This window comes from Salmo salar, chromosome 13, assembly GCF_965601325.2.
Source record: "Salmo salar chromosome 13, fSalSal1, whole genome shotgun sequence".
NCBI lineage: Eukaryota > Metazoa > Chordata > Actinopteri > Salmoniformes > Salmonidae > Salmo > Salmo salar.
The window spans coordinates 58,757,227-58,778,094 of NC_138303.1; the positions used below are offsets into that span (position 1 = coordinate 58,757,227).

At 41.3% G+C, this 20,868-nt stretch overlaps 1 protein-coding gene across 1 annotated transcript in view; it reads right to left on the reverse strand.

Annotated features, from left to right (window-relative positions):
* Window positions 1-20,358, reverse strand: part of LOC106567489 (BTB/POZ domain-containing protein KCTD16) — a 77,240-nt gene extending 56,882 nt beyond the window's left edge. Inside the window, exon 1 of the mRNA XM_014136779.3 lies at window positions 17,755-20,358. Within this exon, the coding sequence (XP_013992254.1) occupies window positions 17,755-18,598 (844 nt within the window). The 5' untranslated portion in view covers window positions 18,599-20,358. The remainder of the gene's footprint in view (window positions 1-17,754) is intronic.
* Between the last annotated feature and the right edge of the window lie 510 nt (window positions 20,359-20,868).

Below are 20,868 nucleotides of genomic sequence, written 5' to 3' on the forward strand. Positions count from 1 at the left end.
TCGGACATCTTCATTCAGTAGATACTGACTTTCAATCCCACCCAGGCCTATAAAGGCCATAGGCCACATTCCCGGATCAGCCTTCTTCACGTGTCCACTTATACACATTTTCATCACAGCCCAGCACAACAGCTTAGATTCTCAGTGAGACAGAGAGTGTATAATTGTCCTTAGCTAGCACTATTCCACTAGTCTGTCTGATACCAAACTCGAAGTCCTCCTGACTTTAGAGTCCGGAAAGGCTATTTTGATGTTGTCTGCACGATGCGTTGATAATGAAGGGGGTGTGGTTTTGCTGGTTGGTTCTCCTCCATGTCTTTCTCACTCAAACACCCACAGGTACAGCCACACACAGCCCCTGAGCACCGCTCCTTTCCAATACAACTATTGGATTTTCAAATCCAAACAACAAGAGGTTTAAACTGCCCAGAGAAAAATACAATTAAGAGAACCAATCAATGTGTCCTCTCAATTTCTGAGCAAATATTGCATTTAAAACAGCCTCCTGAGTCACAGCTCTTCCTGGCTGTGTACCATGTGGGTCACGTCAGCCAGACTACTACTCCACTGCTCATTGGTAGAAGCGTTGTTGAGTCCAGGTGATTGTTGACTCAGGCATTCCCATGCAGTGGAAGGAATTGTGTGCTCATTAGCCAAGACCATGATCTTGCAAACATTTGTCTTCAAATGAACACTTGCACAAAAGAGAACAGTAAGCAGATACGTTTCTGAACAGAATGCTAATACAAATCTTCATTGCACTAATGACAGATATCTCCACAAGTCTAGAGCTTACTGTATTCTAACATATTAGCATTACAGAAATAGTATGCTAGATTAGCACTGGGAAGAGGCCACAAAAGGCACTTCAAAAGGCCACAACATGTGCAATTCTACAGTAACAGACTACGATTTTTCACTTTAAAAGTATGCCAAGCAAAAAGCAACAAACCATACAACTCGATGCACAATGACTACTTTTAACAATTTCCATTTTTTTTTTTTTTTTTTTTACAAAAACACATTTACCTGAAGAACAGTGCAGAAGCAAAGTTTGGTAACAGAATGACAGTAAAATCTCCCACAGTGTTTTATGTGACCACTTTTTTTTTAAAACTCTTAAATATCTACTCCAAATTAAGATTAAAACATGTCTGCAGAAAGAATGGGTGTCAACTATGATATGACACTTTGAGTTTGAGAAAATCTATTTTGAATATTGAACTACATTATGTGAAGTGGATTAACATCCGGTAACAGAATGATGGTAACAAAATTACATTGTGGGTCCCTGATCTGTACTATACAGAAATGCATCATTATGAAAGTTATTCTGTTCATGGTGATATATCCTGAATAGGTACACAAAAATAGAAACATGTAATATCCTCCTTTGCATTTCACGGTATTATTCTACACACTGAGTATTATTCAAATGAGCTCCGCCCCCAAACAAGATCAAATTTGGTTGGTCCGGACTGGACCAAGTCTGTACCAATCATAAACTTCTATGTTTCACAAATTTGGACATCACAGTACAGCACAGCACAGCAGAGTAGAGTAGAGTTCAGTACAGTTTAGTGCCATAGAGTATAGTTCAGTACAGTACTGTAGAGTATAGTTCAGTACAGTACAATGCAGTAAATTATGCTGTACTCTACTCTAGTGTGCTCTACTGTACTGCACTGCACTGTACTGTACTAAACTCTACTGTACTGTATTCTACTTACCTATACTCTACTTTTCTTTACTGTACTGCACTATGCTGTCCAAACGTATCAAGCAAACGTCAATGATTGGTTCTGATTTGGACTGACCAAATTTCAACTACTTAGCAATGTCCATGGACATCCGGTGTCGGTCTGTGCTCAGTGGGTGAGAGGGCTGGTTACAGTAAATGGAAAGAGTGAGGGCTCATGGGTAGGTGTCAGTAAGAGCAGAGAGAGGTGACGTTAACTGGAGAGAGAGAGCGAGAGCGAGAGCGAGAGCGAGAGCGAGAGCGAGAGCGAGAGAGAGAGCGAGAGAGAGAGAGAGAGAGAGAAAGAGAGAGAGTGAGAGAGAAGAGAGAGAGGAAGGGGATGTCCAGACTGTTTTCACACTCTTGCTTTGACCACCACATGACAGAAAGAGAAAGAAAACAGTTATGAGCTGAACATAACAGTTTGTGACTATTATGAATTTCCATTGTAGTCAATTCAGTTGCAGTCATTCTGTCACCGATTTTCTGGTCATTCTGTTACCAATTTGGTTACAGAATGACACGTTTTAATCACTAATTGGTAGGTCTACCAGTAGGTCTAGGTCTGTTTCTTCCGACAATATTTCTTAAACTTACAGAAGACAAATAATTTCTGCAAAACTAAATATAAATGTTGATATTAGTTGTTAGAGGCCTTTACTTCAATGTTCTTATGTTTTGATGTATTTCTAATACCTTTTAAGACTTTTTATGCTCTATGTTTTCTAAGACCCCTTTTCCATCTGTTCGACCAGAAATCAAAGCCTTTGCTTATTCCTAATTTTTAGGATGAAAATGTTTGAGAGATGTACATATACCTTAATGTAAAAAAAATATATAGACTCTTAGCTTTCATTTGACACCAAATGTGATGTGCTCCTCTGAACTTCACATGTTAGTGCTCATGGGACTTTTTACATGGAAATGCCCCTATCCATTTTTTAAGGGAATAACCACACATGATTATATTCAACCAATGTTAATCATAACCGTTATTGTACCTCCCACGGATGACATTTGTAGAATGGATGTTAATGGAAACTTTGGAGGAAAAACAGAGACCCATATTCTGTGTGGCACAAAAGACGTAGCAAACCTCAAGGGTACTCAGTGACATTTTGCTTAAAAGAAAGATGGAAATTGTTATTCTTTTCTTTTTTCATGTTAACAGGTTTCTTATTCATTTATACTGTTTCAGTGGAAAATTGCTTCCACTAAGATTACACTATTATCTGGATTGACATGTTTTCTAAGCAATTATATGTTTTGTTCTATTGCCTCCAACGTGATTGAGCATCAGTCACATAGTCATTATATTAAATATTTGTAGTCTTTCACAATAATAATATTTGTTCTGTTTATAGGAAAATGTGGTGTTCTGTTTTCATTTTACAGAAACTTGATGAATTCACTTGTTAAATTCACACAACGAAAACCCAATTAAACACTATATACTGTAAATGTGTATGCATGGAAAACATACACTACATGACCAAAAGTATGTGGACACCGGCTCGTCAAACATTCTCCTGGCATTTGACAAACTGACTTGTTGGAACGGTGCCAATGGTGCCACTTTGAAAGTCATTGAGCTCTTCAGTAAGGCCATTCTACTGCCAATGTTTGTCTATGGAGATTGCATGGCGGTGTGCTCGATTTCACCTATCAGCAATGGGTGTGGCTGAAATAGCCGAAACCACTAATTTAAAGGGGTGTCCACATACTTTTGTATATATAGTGTATTTCAGGCCTACAACCGATGAGACTGTATTAAAAAAAAGGATTTCATTATCTTTGTTAAGTTTATCTATTTCGCAGCCAGGATCTGTGAGAAAATGCGCTTTGATGGTGACAGCAGTACAGTAAGATATCTTCTTAGGCTTCTAGGGGCGATTTAATACTTACTATTTATCATTGCATTACATCAAAGAAGGAGTTACATAGGTAAGCATGCCTGTCATTGCTGCATGTGTTTTTTTGTCATATAATGGGCTATTTTTATTTATTGATGGTGCGTGGAAAATGCCTTACTCTAAATCAACACGGTGGTTATGGCTTTCTCACAGTGAGGAATATAAGCCTGACTGACAGGCCCTACAAAAGACAACTGAATGTCAATCATGGCCTAGTCGCCGTGCGATGAAAGAATAGGAACAGTCCAAAGGGAAACATGCTCTACCAAAACATACCAGCCCTAACTACCAGACCAGCTCTCTCTCAAGGGTCGGTCTCTGTAGATAAGTTTAAAACGAGCGGTGCGTCATTTCCTGAAATTAATTAAATTGCCAAACTGCATTAAAAGCCCTGGACATATTTAATGCAAGTGCTCTTAATTGCAGTTTGTTAAATTACCGTTGCCTAGCCGCAGTTTCATGTTCTGTGCCAGCGTGTTTGTCACGCCTCGTCACTGGGAGAGGAGAACGATTCCTTATGATAGCTCCTCGACAGGCTAGGGATACGTCCCAAATAGCACCCTATTCCCTACATAGTGCACTACTTTTGGCCAGAGCCCTATTGGCCCTGGTCAAAAGAAGTGCACTATATAGAAAACGATGACATTTGGGATGTGTAGGAGAACAAGGGCATCACAGCCAGTCTTCACACTGTAGTAGACTTCGAAGTGGGTCATAACAGCAAGCTGAGCACAACACAATTATAATGAAAAACACATCTCCTCTATATGCAACCCAACAATCTTTCCCCCAGCGTACCAAAAAATGTAATTTTACCTCAACCACATTAATTCTACAAAAGAGCAGACATTTTGTGTAGCCATCAGCGGAGATATCACAATTTACAATGTCATACTATGTTTTAAACCAAACCTACACTATATATACAAAAGTATGTGGACACCCCTTCAAATTAGTGGATTCGGCTATTTCAGCCACACCCGTTGCTGGCAGGTGTATAAAATCGAGCACACAGCAAAACAATTCTGTGCTTCCAACTTTGTTGCAACAGTTTGGGGATGGCCGTTTCCTGTTTCAGCATGACAATGCCCCTGTGCACAAAGCGAGGTCCATACAGAAACTTTTTTCCCGAGATCGGTGTGGAAGCACTTGACTGGCCTGCACAGAGCCCTTCAATCCCATCGAACATCTTTGAGATGAATTGCAACGCCGACTGTGAGCCAGGCCAATCGCCCAATGTGTGTGCCCGACCTCACTAATGCTCGTGGCTGAATGGAAGCAAGTCCCCGCAGCAATGTTCAAACATCTACCGGGAAGCCTTCCCAGAAGAGTGGAGACTGTTATAGCAGCAAAGGGGAGGACCAACTCCATATTAATGCCCATGATTGTGGAATGAGATGTTCGATGAGCAGGTGTCCACGTACTTTTGGTGTATCTGTAATTCAAAGTCATGCTGATGGAGACTTACGCTCCTGTGGGCAGATTCAGCGTGTCGACCGAAGAATCGGCCAGGACTGGATGGGATGTGTGAGATAACGAGCATCGTTAGTTCTGGTTTTGGGGTTTTCGTCACTGTTTATTTGGACATATGGCATTGGGCGAAAGAGGTGCTTTAACTGCTTTGCCTCTCGTGCTTCACGTGTGAGCCTACATGGATCCTGTTGCGATGGTGGACACTGTTTTTACCGTAACTCTCAATTTCTAACACATATGAATACAGAAGTGAATCACTCAGCTGACCAAATTACCCAAGATGTTACTTCTGGGTTAACAGAGATTAACGGAGACTGGATATCATTCTCCATCACACCTCAAGGTCATATTTCTCAAGGATCTCCTGAGTGAAGTATTTCCTTGAGACCAAGGCTATTTTTATAACCACATCACTGAAGTAAAAACACCACTTGGGTGTTCTCTCTCTCTCTCATTCTATAGCACTGTTTAGATGTGGCCACATTTCTTTTTGTAAAGGTAATTTCCCTGGCAGGCTGGCACCCATCCTGCCAGTCAGTCCGTTATGACTAGAAGGTTTCACATGGTGTTTTAAGGACTATAAACTTAAAAACAGATCGATACATGGTTTGTCCTTAGAGCAGACGGGAAAATAAACATAAGACAAAGGAGAGGCTAAGGGAGGATAGTGAAGGAATGTATCTGCCCCCTGTGGTATTCACTGTTTACTGAATTTCTTTCAAATTGGTTTTCTTGTATCAGGTCCCCCAGAGGGATGGGAGGCTCAGGCAATTTGCCAAGCAGTCTTCCAACCTGTCAGAGGGCCCACTATCGGATGATCAATTGGACTCTAAAGATAACATAAAAGCGAGTGAACTGAAAGGAAATATAAGTTGATAACGCTAGATGAGATTTCTTACTTTTTCCAAACCATGTGACCATTATGATCGACCAAATGCTTGTGTACAAGGGAAGATTCAGAGTGAATAAGTTAATGTTTAGAAATATTCAGATCTTATAGTATGCAGGCGCAACACATCTCCTTCGTACAGGGTTGATCAGGCTGTTGATTGTGGCCTGTGGAATGTTGTCCTACTCCTCTTCAATGGCTGTGTGAAGTGGCTGGATATTGGTGGGAACTGGAACAAGCTGTCGTACATGTCGATCCAGAGCATTTCAAACATGCTCAATGGGTGACATGTCTGGTCAGTATGCAGGCCATGGAAGAACTGGGACATTTTCAGCTTCCAGGAAATGTGTACAGATCCTTGCGACACGGGACTGTGCATTATCATGCTGAAACATGAGGTGATGACGGTGAATGAATGGCACAACAATGGGCCTCAGGATCTCGTCACAGTATTTCTGTGCATTCAAATTGCCATTGATAAAATGCAATTGTGTTCGTTGTACGTAGCTTATGCCTGCCCATACAATAACCACCATGGGGCACCTTGTTCACAATGTTGACATTAGCAAAACCGCTCGCCCACACAATGCCATACACAGTGTCTGCCATCTGCCCGGTACAGTTGAAACCGGGATTCATCTGTGAAGAGCACACTTCTTCAGCGTACCAGTGACCATCGAAGGTGAGCCTTTGCCTACTGAAGTTGGTTACGACACTGAACTGCAGTCAGTTCAAGCCCCTGGTGAGAACAATGAGCACGGAGATGAGCTTCCCTGAGACGGTTTCTGACAGTTGTGCAAGCCCACAGTTTCATCAGCTGTCCCGGTGTCTGGTCTCAGATGATCACACAGGTGAAGAAGCCGGATGTGGAGGTCCTGGGCTGGCATGATTACACGTGGTCTGGGGTTGTGAGGCCGGTTGCACATACTGCAAAATTCTCTAAAACGACATTGGAGGTGGCTTATGGTAGAGAAATTAATATTAAATTCTCCGGCAACAGCTCTGGTGGACATTCCTGCAATCAGCACGCCAATTGCACATCTGTTGCATTGTGTTGTGTGACAAAACTGCACCTTTTAGAGTGGCCTTTCATTGTCCACAGCACAAGGTACACCTGTGTAATGATCATGCTGTTTAATCAGTTCTTGATATGCCACACCTGTCAGGTGGCTGGATAATCCGGCAAAGGAGAAGTGCTCAGTAACATGTATGTAAATAAATTTGTGCACATAATTTACGAGAAATAAGCTTTTTGTGTGTCTGGAAAATTTCTGGGATCTTTTATTGCAGCTCATAAAACACTTTACATGTTGCGTTTATATTTTTGATCAGAAACTATATACAGTATATATATACAGTACTGGGTAAAAACTTTTGACACGCCTACCTATTCAAGGGTTTTTCTTTATTTTTACTATTTTCTACATTGTAGAATAATCGTGAAGACATCAAAACTATGAAATAACACATATGGAATCATGTAGTAACTAAAAAAGTGTTAAACAAATCAAAATATATTTTATATTTGAGATTCTTCAAAGTAGCCACCCTTTGCCTTGATGACAGCTTTGCAGACTCTTGGCATTCTCTCAACCAGCTTCATGAGGTAGTCACCTAGAATGCATTTCAATTAACAGGTGTGCCCTGTTAATTTGTGGAATTTCTCTCCTTCTTAATGCGTTTGAGCCAATCAGTTGTGTTGTGACAAGGTAGGGGGTGGGGGTATACAGAAGATAGCCCTATTTGGTAAAAGACCAAGTCCATATTATGGCAAGAACAGCTGAATTAAGCAAAGGATAAAGACAGTCCATCATTACTTTAAGACATGAAAGTCAGTCAATATGGAAAATGTCAAGAACTTTGAAAGTTTCTTCAAGTGCAGTCGCAAAAACCATCAAGCGATATGATGAAACTGGCTCTCATGAGGACCACCACAGGAAAGGAAGACCCAGGGTTACCTCTGCTGCCTAGAATAAGTTCATTAGAGTTACCAGCCTCAGAAATTGCAGCCCAAATAAATACTTTATAGAGTTCAAGTAACAGACACATCTCAACATCAACTGTTCAGAGGAGACTACGTGAATCAGGCCTTCATGGTCGAATTGCTGCAAAGAAACCCTTACTAAAGGACACCAATAATAAGAAGAGACTTGCTTGGGCCAAGAAACACGAGCAATGGACATTAGACAGGTGGAAATCTGTCCTTTGGTCTGATGAGTCCAAATTTGATATTTTTGGTTCCAACCGCCGTGTCTTTGTGAGACACAGACTAGGTGAACAGATGATCTCTGAATGTATGGTTCCCACCGTAAAGCATGGAGGAGGTGTGATGGTGCTTTTCTGGTGACATTGTCAGTGATTTATTTAGAATTCAAGGCACACTTAACCAGCATGCCTACCACAGCCTTCTGCAGCAACACACCATCCCATCTGGTTTGCGCTTAGTGGGACTATCATTTGTTTTTCAAAAGGACAATGACCCAACACACCTCCAGGCTGTCTAAGGGCTATTTGACCAAGAAGGAGAGTGATGGAGTGCTGCATCAGATGACCTGGCCTCCACAATCACCCGACCTCAACCCAATTGAGATGGTTTGGGATGAGTTGGACTGCAGAGTGCTGGAAAAGCAGCCAACAAGTCTTCAGCATATGTGGGAACTCCTTCAAGACTGTTGAAAAAGCATTCCAGGTGAAGCTGGTTGAGAGAATGCCAAGAGTGTTGAAAGCTGCCATCAAGGCAAAGGGTGGCTACTTTGAAGAATCTAAAATACAAAATATATACGTATATAAATACTGTTTTTTGGTTACTACATGATTCAATGTGTGTTATTTCATAGTTTTGATGTATTTGCTATTATTCTACAATGTAGAAAATAGATAAAAAATAAAGAAAAACCCTTGAATGAGTAGGTGTGTCCAAACTTTTGACTGGTACTGTATATAATATTATAAAACCATGACAATATTATGTCTCACTCCTTTCTAGCCACTGCATCCACACAGAAAGCCATGTCAAGATTATATTTCACTCTTTTCTCATTCTGCGGACGTGTCTGTTTTTCCTTCTGATCTGGTTGTTGACCTTTAGCGTCAGGGCTTGGGAGGTCAGCATGTCTTCTGAGTAAACACACCAGGGAATCCTTCTGCATGCCTGGCTCTGTCATGACCCAAGTCATCAGCACACAAGGAGTTGGGTCAGAGGACACTGTGATCCTTTTCCCCTTCCCATTGCAGAAGTGACTTCATGCAACCCAACATCATATTATAAGGAACCAAGATACAGTAAAGAAATGAATGAGCGCAAGCAAGATTCGAAACATTGGTCTGTGGTGTTCATTAACTTCAACAATATGCAAATGTACGGTTCACTACATAAATTGATTTGGTAAGCTTGCATTATAGAGCAGCATTAGCAATATGGCAGAGTCATAAGAGTGTCTGTGTGAAGTAGAAGAGCACCAGTAACTGCTAAGGGGAAAATAATGAGGTAATGAAGCATTGCACTGAGAGGAGAGTAAAATAACAGCACCCTGGCTCTGTATGCTTCAGGTGAAGTAAAAAAATCAATGGAAATGCAGCATACTCCAATACTGGAGAGGACACTCGGCCGAGCTATCTATCTGCACAGTGTTTTCATGCTCTTAATGCTGCAAAAAGAGCACAAATGCTCCAAAAATCGAGTGGACATTAAACTCCCTTGATTGCAGAGTGCATCTCTTTTGTAGCTCCTAGTCTATTTAGACAGTGCATGATGCTGCCTGGAAATGAGACAAACCTATTCTGGAACTACTAATGCAGCAGGCTGTGTGGCTGTTAGCATTATGTCTGCGTCTGCAAGCACGAGAAAATAGTTCACCCTCTGTAGGAGTTCAAGGGAAACCAGACATGAGAGGAGGATATTGGGAGGAGCCAAGCACAAAATGCCACTCAATATTGTGTTTTAGACAGGAGGGAAAGCTGAAAACGTAATAATAAAGTTGTCCTTAAGTTGGCCTTGGTGCAGAATAAATCAGGACAATGCTACAGATTAGGACAGATCATTACACTATATGGGTTTAGCACGTACACTACATGACTAGTCAAACATCTCTTTCTAAAACCATGGATATTAAAATGGGGTTGGTTCCCCCTTTGCTGCTATAACAACCTCCGCTCTTCTGGGAAGGCTTTCCAGTAGATGTTGGAACATTGCTGCGGTTCTCAGCCACAAGAGCATTAGTGAGGTCAGGCACTGATGTTGGGCGATTAGGCCTAGCGCGCAGTCGGCATTCCAATTCATCCCAAAGGTGTTCGATGGGGTTGAGGTTAGGGCTCTGTGCAGGCCAGTCAAGTTCTTCCACACCGATTTTGACAAACCATTTCTGTATGAACCTCGCTTTGTGCACAGGGGCATTGTCATGCTGAAACAGGAAAGGGCCTTCCTCAAACTGTTGCCACAAAGTTGGAAGCACAGGATTGTCTAGAATGTCATTGTATGCTGTAGAGTTTATATTTTCCTTCAATGAAACTAAGGGACCTAGCCTGAACCATGAAAACCAGCCCCAGACCCTTATTCCTCCTCCACCAAACTTTTGAGTTGGCACTATGCATTCGGGCAGGTAGCGTTCTCCTGACATACGCCAAACCCAGATTAGTCCGTCGGACTGCCAGATGGTGAAGCGTGATTCATCACTCCAGAGAAGTTTCCACTGCTCCAGAGTCCAATGGCGGAGAGATTTGCACCACTCCAACCAACGCGTGGCATTGGCTTAGGCTTAGGCTTAGGTGACCTTAGGCTTAGGTCAGGCCATGGAAACCCATTTCACGAAGCTCCCGGCGAACAGTTCTTGTGATGATGTTGCTACAGAGTTTAGAACTCTGTAGTGAGTGTTGCAACCCAGGACAGTCAATTTTGATGCTGTACGCACTTCAGCACTTAGTGCTTGTGTTGCCTACCACTTCGCGGTTGTGCCATTGTTGCTCCTAGACGTTTCCACTTCACAATAACAGCACTTACAGTTGACCAGGGTAGCTCTAGCAGGGTAGACATTTGACAAACTGACTTGTTGAAAAGGTGGCATGTTGAAAGTCACTGAGGTCTTCAGTAAGGCCATTCTACTTCCAATGTTTGTCTATGGAGATATACACCTGTCAGCAATGGGTGTGGCTGAAACCTTTCAAGGGGTGTCCACATACTTTTGTATATTTATGTATCTGTTCTTATCTCACTGTTTTACCATTTTAAAAGCTTAAACAGTGTTGACCATTTCTGTATTGCAGGCTATTTGCTGAGGGTCCAGGGGCCTCATTTATAACCTTTGCGTAGATTTAACACTAAATATCTGCATGTGCTATTTCTCAAAAATCAGGCGTGAGAAATCAGGCGCCATACATACGCATGTTTCCCATTATAAATCAGACCGGTCGTAAAACTATGCAGGCTTGAAAACGCTTCCATTCACCTTTTATGGTGACAATAACAGCCTTTACTTGCTGTATCATTTGGAAATATTGGCATTAGGCCATGGCATGCAAAAGACAAATTGTTGTTCAATATTTATTTTATCAGTAGATTATTGGGTTTAAATGTCCCGCCTTGGTAAAGGCTCTGAGATTAAATAGACAATGTCTTCCCTGTGGCTCAGTTGGTAGAGAATGGTGTTTGCAATGCCAGCATGGTGTGTGCAATGCCAGGGTTGTGGGTGCGACTCCCACGGGGGGCCAGTACAAACAAAAAAAATGCATGAAATGTATGCATTCACTACTGTAAGTAGCTCTGGATAAGAGTGTCTGCTAAATGACTAAAAATGTAAAGTGTTGTGCTCTTATCACACAGCAATACTGTAGCCTACTCATACTGACAAATATTGTACATAAGCTACTTTCAGTTTCTGGATGAGAAAACAATGGCAAATTGTTGTGGACCTGTCAGCAGAACATTTGAATTCAACAATGGTTTATATTGACTTTTCCCCCAACCTAAATATGATGGACTGCCCACAAATTCTGAAACAGTGTAGGGTAGGCTACAAAAAAAAGTCAATTACAGTAGTTACAGTTACATTTCTAGTGTGTTTTTGTTCAACTTGACTTTTTATTAAAATATTATAGTACTACTGATATTGATTACTGCATTGTTGGGAAAGAGCAAGCAAGAAAGGCATTTCACTGTAGGCTACTTGTGCACATGACAATACAAACTTGAAACTTGATACATAGGCCTACTTCAATGTAAATTTGAATGTATAACGTCATTATAAACCGCTCTGCCTATGATATTGCAAAACTTGAACTACATTTAGCCTATCTATTTATTAGGTCCAATTAAATGAGAGATGTGCATGGTAATTTGTTGTATGGCTCCTTCGGGAATATGAACCCATCAAAGGCAGAAAAGGTGAGGAATTTATTCTGCAATTGTTATGAAAATAAAATAGGAAAAAGTTTCATATGTCTAATTCTAAGATTCCTATGTCTAATTATTTAAGATTTTAAACATAAAACACATTGATTTTCGCCCTTCTCACTAATGGCAAATGGTTGCATTCTTGTTAATATGTTTTTTTTTAATGAATAAGCTTTTCATCATATCTCCCATTTAAACAAAATACTTACTGTACTTGCCAGCTTGCAATACAATATTTCCACCACTAGCAGATGAGCATATGTATAGTGTAAAGTTTGCGGGAGGTGAGCACATTCTCAAGTTCACATTTTTTAAGTGCTAACCTTTGCTTGAAAACTTTTGTACGTATACAACGATTATTACGCGAGAGGCGTAATGGTTAGCTCTGCACTGAAATGTCAGCCTGTAACATCACTAATTGGCTAACATGAGATTCAGGGGTGATGGATTTGATAATTGTCTGCTCTGTTTGCCTCTTCCTCACTCACTCTCTTTCTCTCTCTCTCTCTCTCTCTCTCTCTCTCACACACACACACACACACACACACACACACACACACACACACACACACAAATGCACACACACATTCTCCTCCACAGGCACACACACCATACAACACCTTGGAGGTCCACCAACAGAGTTGAACATGCTGATCTCACAATTAGTGGCATACCTCTGAGGCATGTTGGGCATCTTCACATTTACCCAGGGAGACAATTTACCATGGCCCTGCTGACTTCTCATAGTATTGAAATAACAGGTTCTAAAGACAGTACATCATTGCCTCCTGAGTCCTGATACAAACACATGAAATATTCCATATGTTTGTTAAGTGTAACACAAGGAATGAGAAATCCAGACTACATAGGATATGCATCTAAAGGCTCAAGTACCTAGCTCTTTGAAGCATGTAAGGGGACTTTCAAGGCTGGCACATATGTATAAATTATTTTTTTGTTTACCTTTATTTTAAAAGGGAAGACATATTGAGACCTATGTCTCTTTTTCAAATGTGCCCTGCATGATACAACACAAATATACACATTATACACTAAATATACATATATACACATTAAAACACAAAACTACAGTCATGGGAAGCACAAGTAAAACATCACAAATCACCTAGATAAACTGTTACATTCCTCCACAATTAATTCCACAATCAATACTCTAAACTGCCCTAACGGCAGCAGAACATTAAGATGAAATGTATTTAGAATTTTGTTCCAGCAACACAGTGATTTAAAACTAAAAGCAGATTTACCTACAGTGTAGCTCGGTGGAGACCCTAGCAACCTCAAGAGTTAACCAATCCTGTGAACAGGTTAGGCAACTCAGCTGTCTATATGTCAACAGCAATGTTAGATAACATGGGAGTTTATGAAGTAGGGCCTTGTAAACAAAAATGGAATAATGTAGAGATATATGGGTCTTTAGCGAAGTCCAGCCAACCTTTGGATCCAGGATGCAGCAATGAGTATCAAAACTGTCACCTGTCACCAGTAGCTTAATATGACAAACACGCACAGTGAGACTACAAACCACAATATCTGTCATCCATGGGATTATAAAAAGTAAAGAAGTAAAGAAGAAATAATAGATTTCAGCATGTGCTATACAGCCATAATACCACATGCCTCTGGTCACAGATACATATGGAGCTCAGGTTTCAGGATTAAGGGCTGTATTCTTACTAGAATCTTGATCCATTTTAAGAACTACAACTTCTAAAATCCATGTGAACATTCCCACAGGTCATCAAGCTGTAGTATAGAGTGACTTATTTGCATGCGTTATATACGTAAGACATGGACGTGAAGCTATGCCACAAAGGAAGAACAACCGGGGTATCTTCATTGAGATTCTATTGAAATAAAAAATCATGTAAACAATATTATCCTGCCCCAGCCATTGAACAATAAGATGCCGGATCTACAGTATATACAGCATTTCAGGAAATGTATATTGGTCCCACAAGTGTTACATTTTTCTATCTCAAGAATCTCTCTCACAGTTGCTTAGTAGGCAGAAATGATTCAACATGCCAGAGCAAAGAAAATTGCATATCTAAGTAAACGTGTTTAAGTGAGCGTAGAGGATAATCTCTTTCTGAATGAGGCTCATTTTTCGTTGGTGGGCACATTGCACCTTTTTTCTCTAGATTTATGACGAGTGTAACGAGAGTAACTCCTCACTATGCAGAAATCGCTCCACCATTTCCTGGTTGCTAAAATTCGAATAGTTCGCCTAATTTCAGTTTGTGACGAAACAAGCAAGTATAGTGTAGAGAATCATTGTACCATCTAAACCGCAGTGAAATATATTTTCCATAAACAAAAATATTGTATTTTCAGCTGTTTGAAGCTGGTGTACAAAACCAAAAGATGCAAAAATGAAATGAGAATGACAGATCTATCACTCATATTACCATGTGAGTTTCGTCAGGTCACCCAAAAAGTTACATATTGCAGCTTTAAATTTGATGGGTATGGGGGTCAGTCAGTATTATAAGGAAAAGTCTCATCATCATGGATATATCCACATTTAAAAGTTCCCTCTGTTATTCTTATGGGTAGCCTCTGGCTAGAGGTTGATGATATGTCCTACCGTGGTTTAAGATTACATTTCTTGCTAAATAAGATTTATCGACTTCATCATTTTCATTACGGATTAGCACCTACTCCAACCTCAACAGACATTCAATAATGCAATAAGCCAAACATAATCTTCCCAAAGTTGTATATATGCAAATTTCCTAGAAATTGTAATTGAGATGATTTAGACTTTTTTTTTAAACAAATGCTTACGTTATTTTCCATACCCTGCCCACACCTAGTGCCCAGTGTTATGCTATGCATTGCAGCGTCAGTGTGCTTGTGAAGAGTCACTCCAGCAGCTCTTTGTGCTATTATCTGTGGCACCACAGAGCACTTACTCCATCACAATAGCAGAAGCATCCGCCATTTCAATCCAGAAAATGGATTGATAAAGAGATGGAAGAAGTTGGGTTTTTTTTGGACTATGCAATCTCTCCCTCAACAGGTCTTTCTTAGTCAAATGCACAGCAGCTCCAGAGTTCCTAGGACTCCCTTGGGGCCTGGGATTGCAGTCATTTAAACAGTTTGGAGAGCAGGTCAAGGAACAGCCAGATAATCCAGTCCATCTTTCCCAGATATCCTTCCTCTCTCCTCTACCCTCCCTCCCTGGTTCTGTCTGAATAATGCAGACTTTGGGATCAGTGGCAGCTCCCCTGACAGACTGGACTGGGAAGCAGCTGCACATATGAAGCGCAGCCTTTGAGCTGTCACGCCCCATCTCCAGCTAAGCAAATCGGTTTAAACAGGCAAACAGCATTGAGCTCCTTCCCAAAATGTCACACCAAAGTTTTACTGCGAAACACTCATATGCTTGATGTATTACTTTTTGCAGTTGTTCAAGCTGAAACCGGTGCATGTGTGTTTGTATGGTGCCACTCCGGAAAGGTGCAAATGCCTTGAATGTGTCGGGTCACACATGGTGCCATGCACCCTCCTTCCCACCTACCGCAACACATTACAGGAGAATTATTAATTTGTGTATTCTAAGCTAATAGTGTTCTTTGTCACACATGACTTACTATCACCATATGAAAGGGCATTTGCAATGACCAAATTTTCTGTAATGTAATAATTTGATGTATTTATTTACGTCAAGAGGAAGGACCCAGGCAAACGGTTTAGAAATTATTATTTTGCCCCCAAAAATGATTGCATGATTTACTATGTCTTCGGCATGCAGGTCCCAGCAGTGAGTCCTCCGACTGTCAACTGAAAATGATTGATTATCAATCACTCTAACCATGCGACAAATTGGTAAATAAATGTGACTGCTGTGAATAGCAGGCAACGCAGACACCGAGACGGAGCAGTGAGGCCTATAAAAGGCAACTGGTGCGCTCTGCCAGGGGCGACGGGGGGGGGGGGGCGGGGGGGGGGCAGGAGCGTGCCAGGGAGGCAGAGAGGGTGAGCAGACAAACAAGAGGCTGTCACTGACTTCATTGATTCCACTGCGTGCCTTCAATCTTTACAAACTTCCTGTGTGCACTCACAGCTAAATATTGGTTGATGGGATCCGCAAAGCAATGTTATTTCACTGTAAACAAGGAGAGGTCTTTGGAGCATACTCTCATCGACAAATGTACATGGTATCACTAGAATGCGCGTTTGTGTAGAACAGAGACCAGACAGTGTGAAGTGCATGCTACTCATCTGAACTGCATGAGTCATGACACAGGTTCAGCTGTTGTGGAATTGTATCTACTCCTTTTCTGAAGGAATAATCTCTAAATTGTTGCACCTGTTAATCAGGGAACTTAATATGCTCCCAACATACAGTGCTTATTGGTAATCTAATAACATCTCCTTGCAAATTCTTCAGGGAAATGATACAGACGAATCTACACTATACAGTATATACTTGAGAAAATATTGTCTCAATATGTTTTATGAGCTCAGAGTGGAATGCAGTCGCAGTATGAGCTTGCTTTGCGTTCTACCTTTTGGCAGGGCCTATGCAGCTAAGGAACACCTTATATACTGTCACCTCTGAGTATATGTGGTATTTTGTTGCGCCATACAATATTTTGAGAGCCATTATAAAACCCATCCTCTTACATCTTACCATGCCTCAAAATGAAGGCTTGGAGAGAAATGAAGAGAGGCTGCAGCACACTCAGTATGGAAGATGAATAGCGCTTCCCAGGTAGGAGTTTCTGGGAACAAGTGGGTTTAGAACCATGGGGGAATACAACAGAGCAGTAAGAGTGCAATTAAAAGGAATGAACTCTAACTAGATTAGTTCTTGAGTGGGCAGACAGACGTCCTCAACACATACCAGCTTTCAAACTACACATTCTGTTACTCAACTTGTAGTAGGCTATTTTCAGTTGTGTTTTTGATGGAGTGGATTGGAACATAATATTTCCACAAAAGATACACAGTTTGGCAAGCATTGATCACTGGCACTCACACGCTCATACACAGACAGGGACTGAGTGACTATCTCTGTGCATGCATGTTATTGTGTGTGTGTGTGTGTGTGTGTGTGTGTGTGTGTGTGTGTGTGTGTGTGTGTGTGTGTGTGTGTGTGTGTGGTGTGTGTGTGTGTGTGTGTGTGTGTGTGTGTGTGTGTGTGTGTGTGTGTGTGTGTGTGTGTGACCACTCTCAGTGCTTCTTCAAAAGCAGGATGATAGGGGAAAACTTGTAAAGCAAGTGTGCCTTCTAGTGGTGACTTGGGAGGACTATTTCACATGGGATGTGTGTAATGTTTCGCAGGTACCTGGTAGAGACGAAAGTAAAAACGAAAGCCACTTACGATAGAAGATGTATTCAGTGTAACTTGACCAGATCTTGTCCTCTGTGTGTCGATTCACGGAGGACGCTGTGACTGAAGAGTTACAGGCAACCATCTGGAAACCACACTCTGACAGGATGTCAAATGACCTCTCAAGGTGTTTGAACTTCAGGTAAAACCTGGAAGTATATCGATCCGGGGTCCTGTCTGGGTCTCGACTCTCATTCAAGGTCTCCCCAAAAACTTCCTTGGCTAACGCGACCCTCCCACAAATCAAAATCCGGGGGACCCTTCTGAATTTGGCGTCAGTTTGACTCTCTCTGCCCACTGTGCAAGAGCCCCTGTAACCAACTGTAATGAACCCACTTTTTCTGTCCGCCGGGACCAGTGACGACGGCGGACACATCTTGTGGTCGCTGCCATGAGAACCATCTTCAAAATCACTGTGGAAGTATTCGTCTGGACTGTGTTTTAAATCTTCGGGGGTCAATAGTTTGACCATGTCTGACAACTGAAAGTACTCCGCCTCTTTCCTAAGCCTCCCCTTCTCTGGAAAATGGTCGGGCAGTACAACTTGTTTGTCTCTGAGGAAGTCCAGCACATATCGAAATAAAAATCCATCTCTGTCGATAAAATAGCGTCCCTTAGGGTCCCGCGCCAAGTCGTTAGTGGCATCTTTCTTGGGTGAGAATATTTTTCCCAGCAAGGAATTCGGGGTGCTTACTAACGTTGCATGACGCGTGTAATACACCTGTCCCCCGACATTTAATTCTACAACATCTGGGAAACTATTCTGGACAGATACTTGTTCTTTGGACGTAGGGTTAGTCCTACAGTTTCCACTCAATGCCATTGTTTCCGTCATGATTGACTAAAAACTCCACCGAATTTTATATGGAAACGGTAGATTGATGTCCAAAAGTTGCTATTTTACTTGGACTAAAATAAGGTATATTTGTGTTTAAAATGTACAATTAAACACACTGAACATAGATTATGACAAATAATTCGTATAAAGCCAGTCATTCACCCACTAGTCGCTGCAGTCTTAGAAAAATAGCATAGTGGTGGATGTCCACGAAACCCACCTCAAAAGATAACAGAAAAAAATTGTGTTTTGAGACTACAAAAATATATACAGACGCATCAAAGGTGTGTACCATAATAGCGTGCATCAGTTGCTCTGCCTCCATTGCCCATGGGAGAAGAACATTGCCGAGGGAAATGACTGAGGTTCATGAGAACCCCCGCGGCCAGATCACATAGAAACGTTGTCAAACGGAACATGAGCTGCCTTGCTGCTGTTTGCTAGAGCAAAATGAATAGGTTATAGACAGCCCAATACTCTACGAAATGCACAAATATATCTACAACATATTCAATAGAAAAAACTCCTCACAACAACTTCTAAAGTCCAAAGGGAAAGATATCGTTATCACCGGCGTTTTATCTCCAACTTCCTTTGAACACGAGGACTTGGTCTTGCTGATTAAAAAGGCTGTCTGAAGAGTAACTTCACAGAGGTTGCATCCACTCCGACCTGATGAGTCCTGTAGTGTGTCCCCCAGTGCTCAGATTGTGCTGTTAGCGGTCGAAGGAACAAATTGTGTCATGGTTGTGGGCGCGCTGAAGGCGGCATAGCTGGAGCTGTCGGAGGAGCTGAAACGATTCTCCCGGTCCCCTCCAAGCAAGGTGGTGCAGCGTAAAAAAAGCAACGTCTCAGCTGATGTTGCCTCAATGGTGCAGGGATAAACCATAATAGGTAATAAATAATTACATCATCTTAAAGGAATACACTAAAATATATATATATCATATATTGAAAGCTACCTTTCACCTTTTTTTATGTCGACCTCTGATAAAATTACAGTATAGGTTAAACTTGTTGCCAACTGAAAATTATCCAACAAGATTACGTTTCAACAGCCAACACCCAATCCGAGTGCAATAATTTCTCCATTATCTTAGTCAATAATAGGTTTTTGTGAGTATTTAAAACGGAAGCGATTTCAGGCTCGAAAAGAATGGACCATGGTGTTGTCAACCATAGTAGGCGATTATGATAGAAATAAATACTTAACAGTAGCCTATCAATTTGCATTGCACTTGACTGGTCTGGTGTGGCGAATAGCTACCGCCTCAACTGTTAACATTCTGATTATGCAACAGCGCCTCTTGCAGTTATGTTCGACGCTCTAAAATAAAAAAAAATTCAGGACCACGGACAGATCCACCAGCTCACAGGTACCTTGCATGCAACTCTAGGTTGCTGCACGTGCACATTTTAGCGTTCTGTTCGTTGAAACTCAACGTGTTGAAGACTGTCTTAATGTCTCTAAATTTGTTGATACGAGAGTGGAAATAGTTATCTTGGAGATAAGTGTTTAAGGGAAACAAGGCAATTATTAATACAAAAATAATTAGGCCTACTTTTTCACGGACAGGGCTAAATACTATTGGTTTTATAAGCCAAGATTGCACAGAGTACCCAACCACGTCATGTTGGGTATAATTCCACAATATGTTCAAGATAACTACATCTAGGCATCCATTTCATAACAAAAGGTAATACTGCTACTACTTTATTAGATATAAGTTCACTCTTTGGATTTGAACTTGGTTGGCCATCCCAGCAGTCATTGTTAATGGGTGTTCATATTGCCCAATATCCAACAAGAACCTTTTACTGCAGTGGGCTAAATCAGGGTCACACAGAGTGTTTCTTAGTAGTCTTAAAACAAATCTACTGTCACGCCCTGACCTTAGAGAGCCTTTTTTATTCTATATTTTGTTAGGTCAGGGTGTGACTTGGGTAGACATATCTATGTTTCTATTTCTTTGTTGGCTTAGTATGGTTCCCAATCAGAGGCAGCTGTTTATCGTTGTCTCTGATTGGGGATCATACTTAGGCAGCCCTTTTTCCCACCTGTGATTGTGGGATCTTGTTTGTGTGTAGTTGCTTTCTGCACTGCATGTAGCGTTACGTTCGTTTTCGTATTTTGTTGTTTTTCCCAGTGTCATGGTTAATAAAATAAAATGTACGCCTACCACGCTGCACCTTGGCCTCATTCCAACAACAGACGTAACATCTACTTTGAAACAAAAGCATACTCCTCACTGTCACGTCCTGACCAT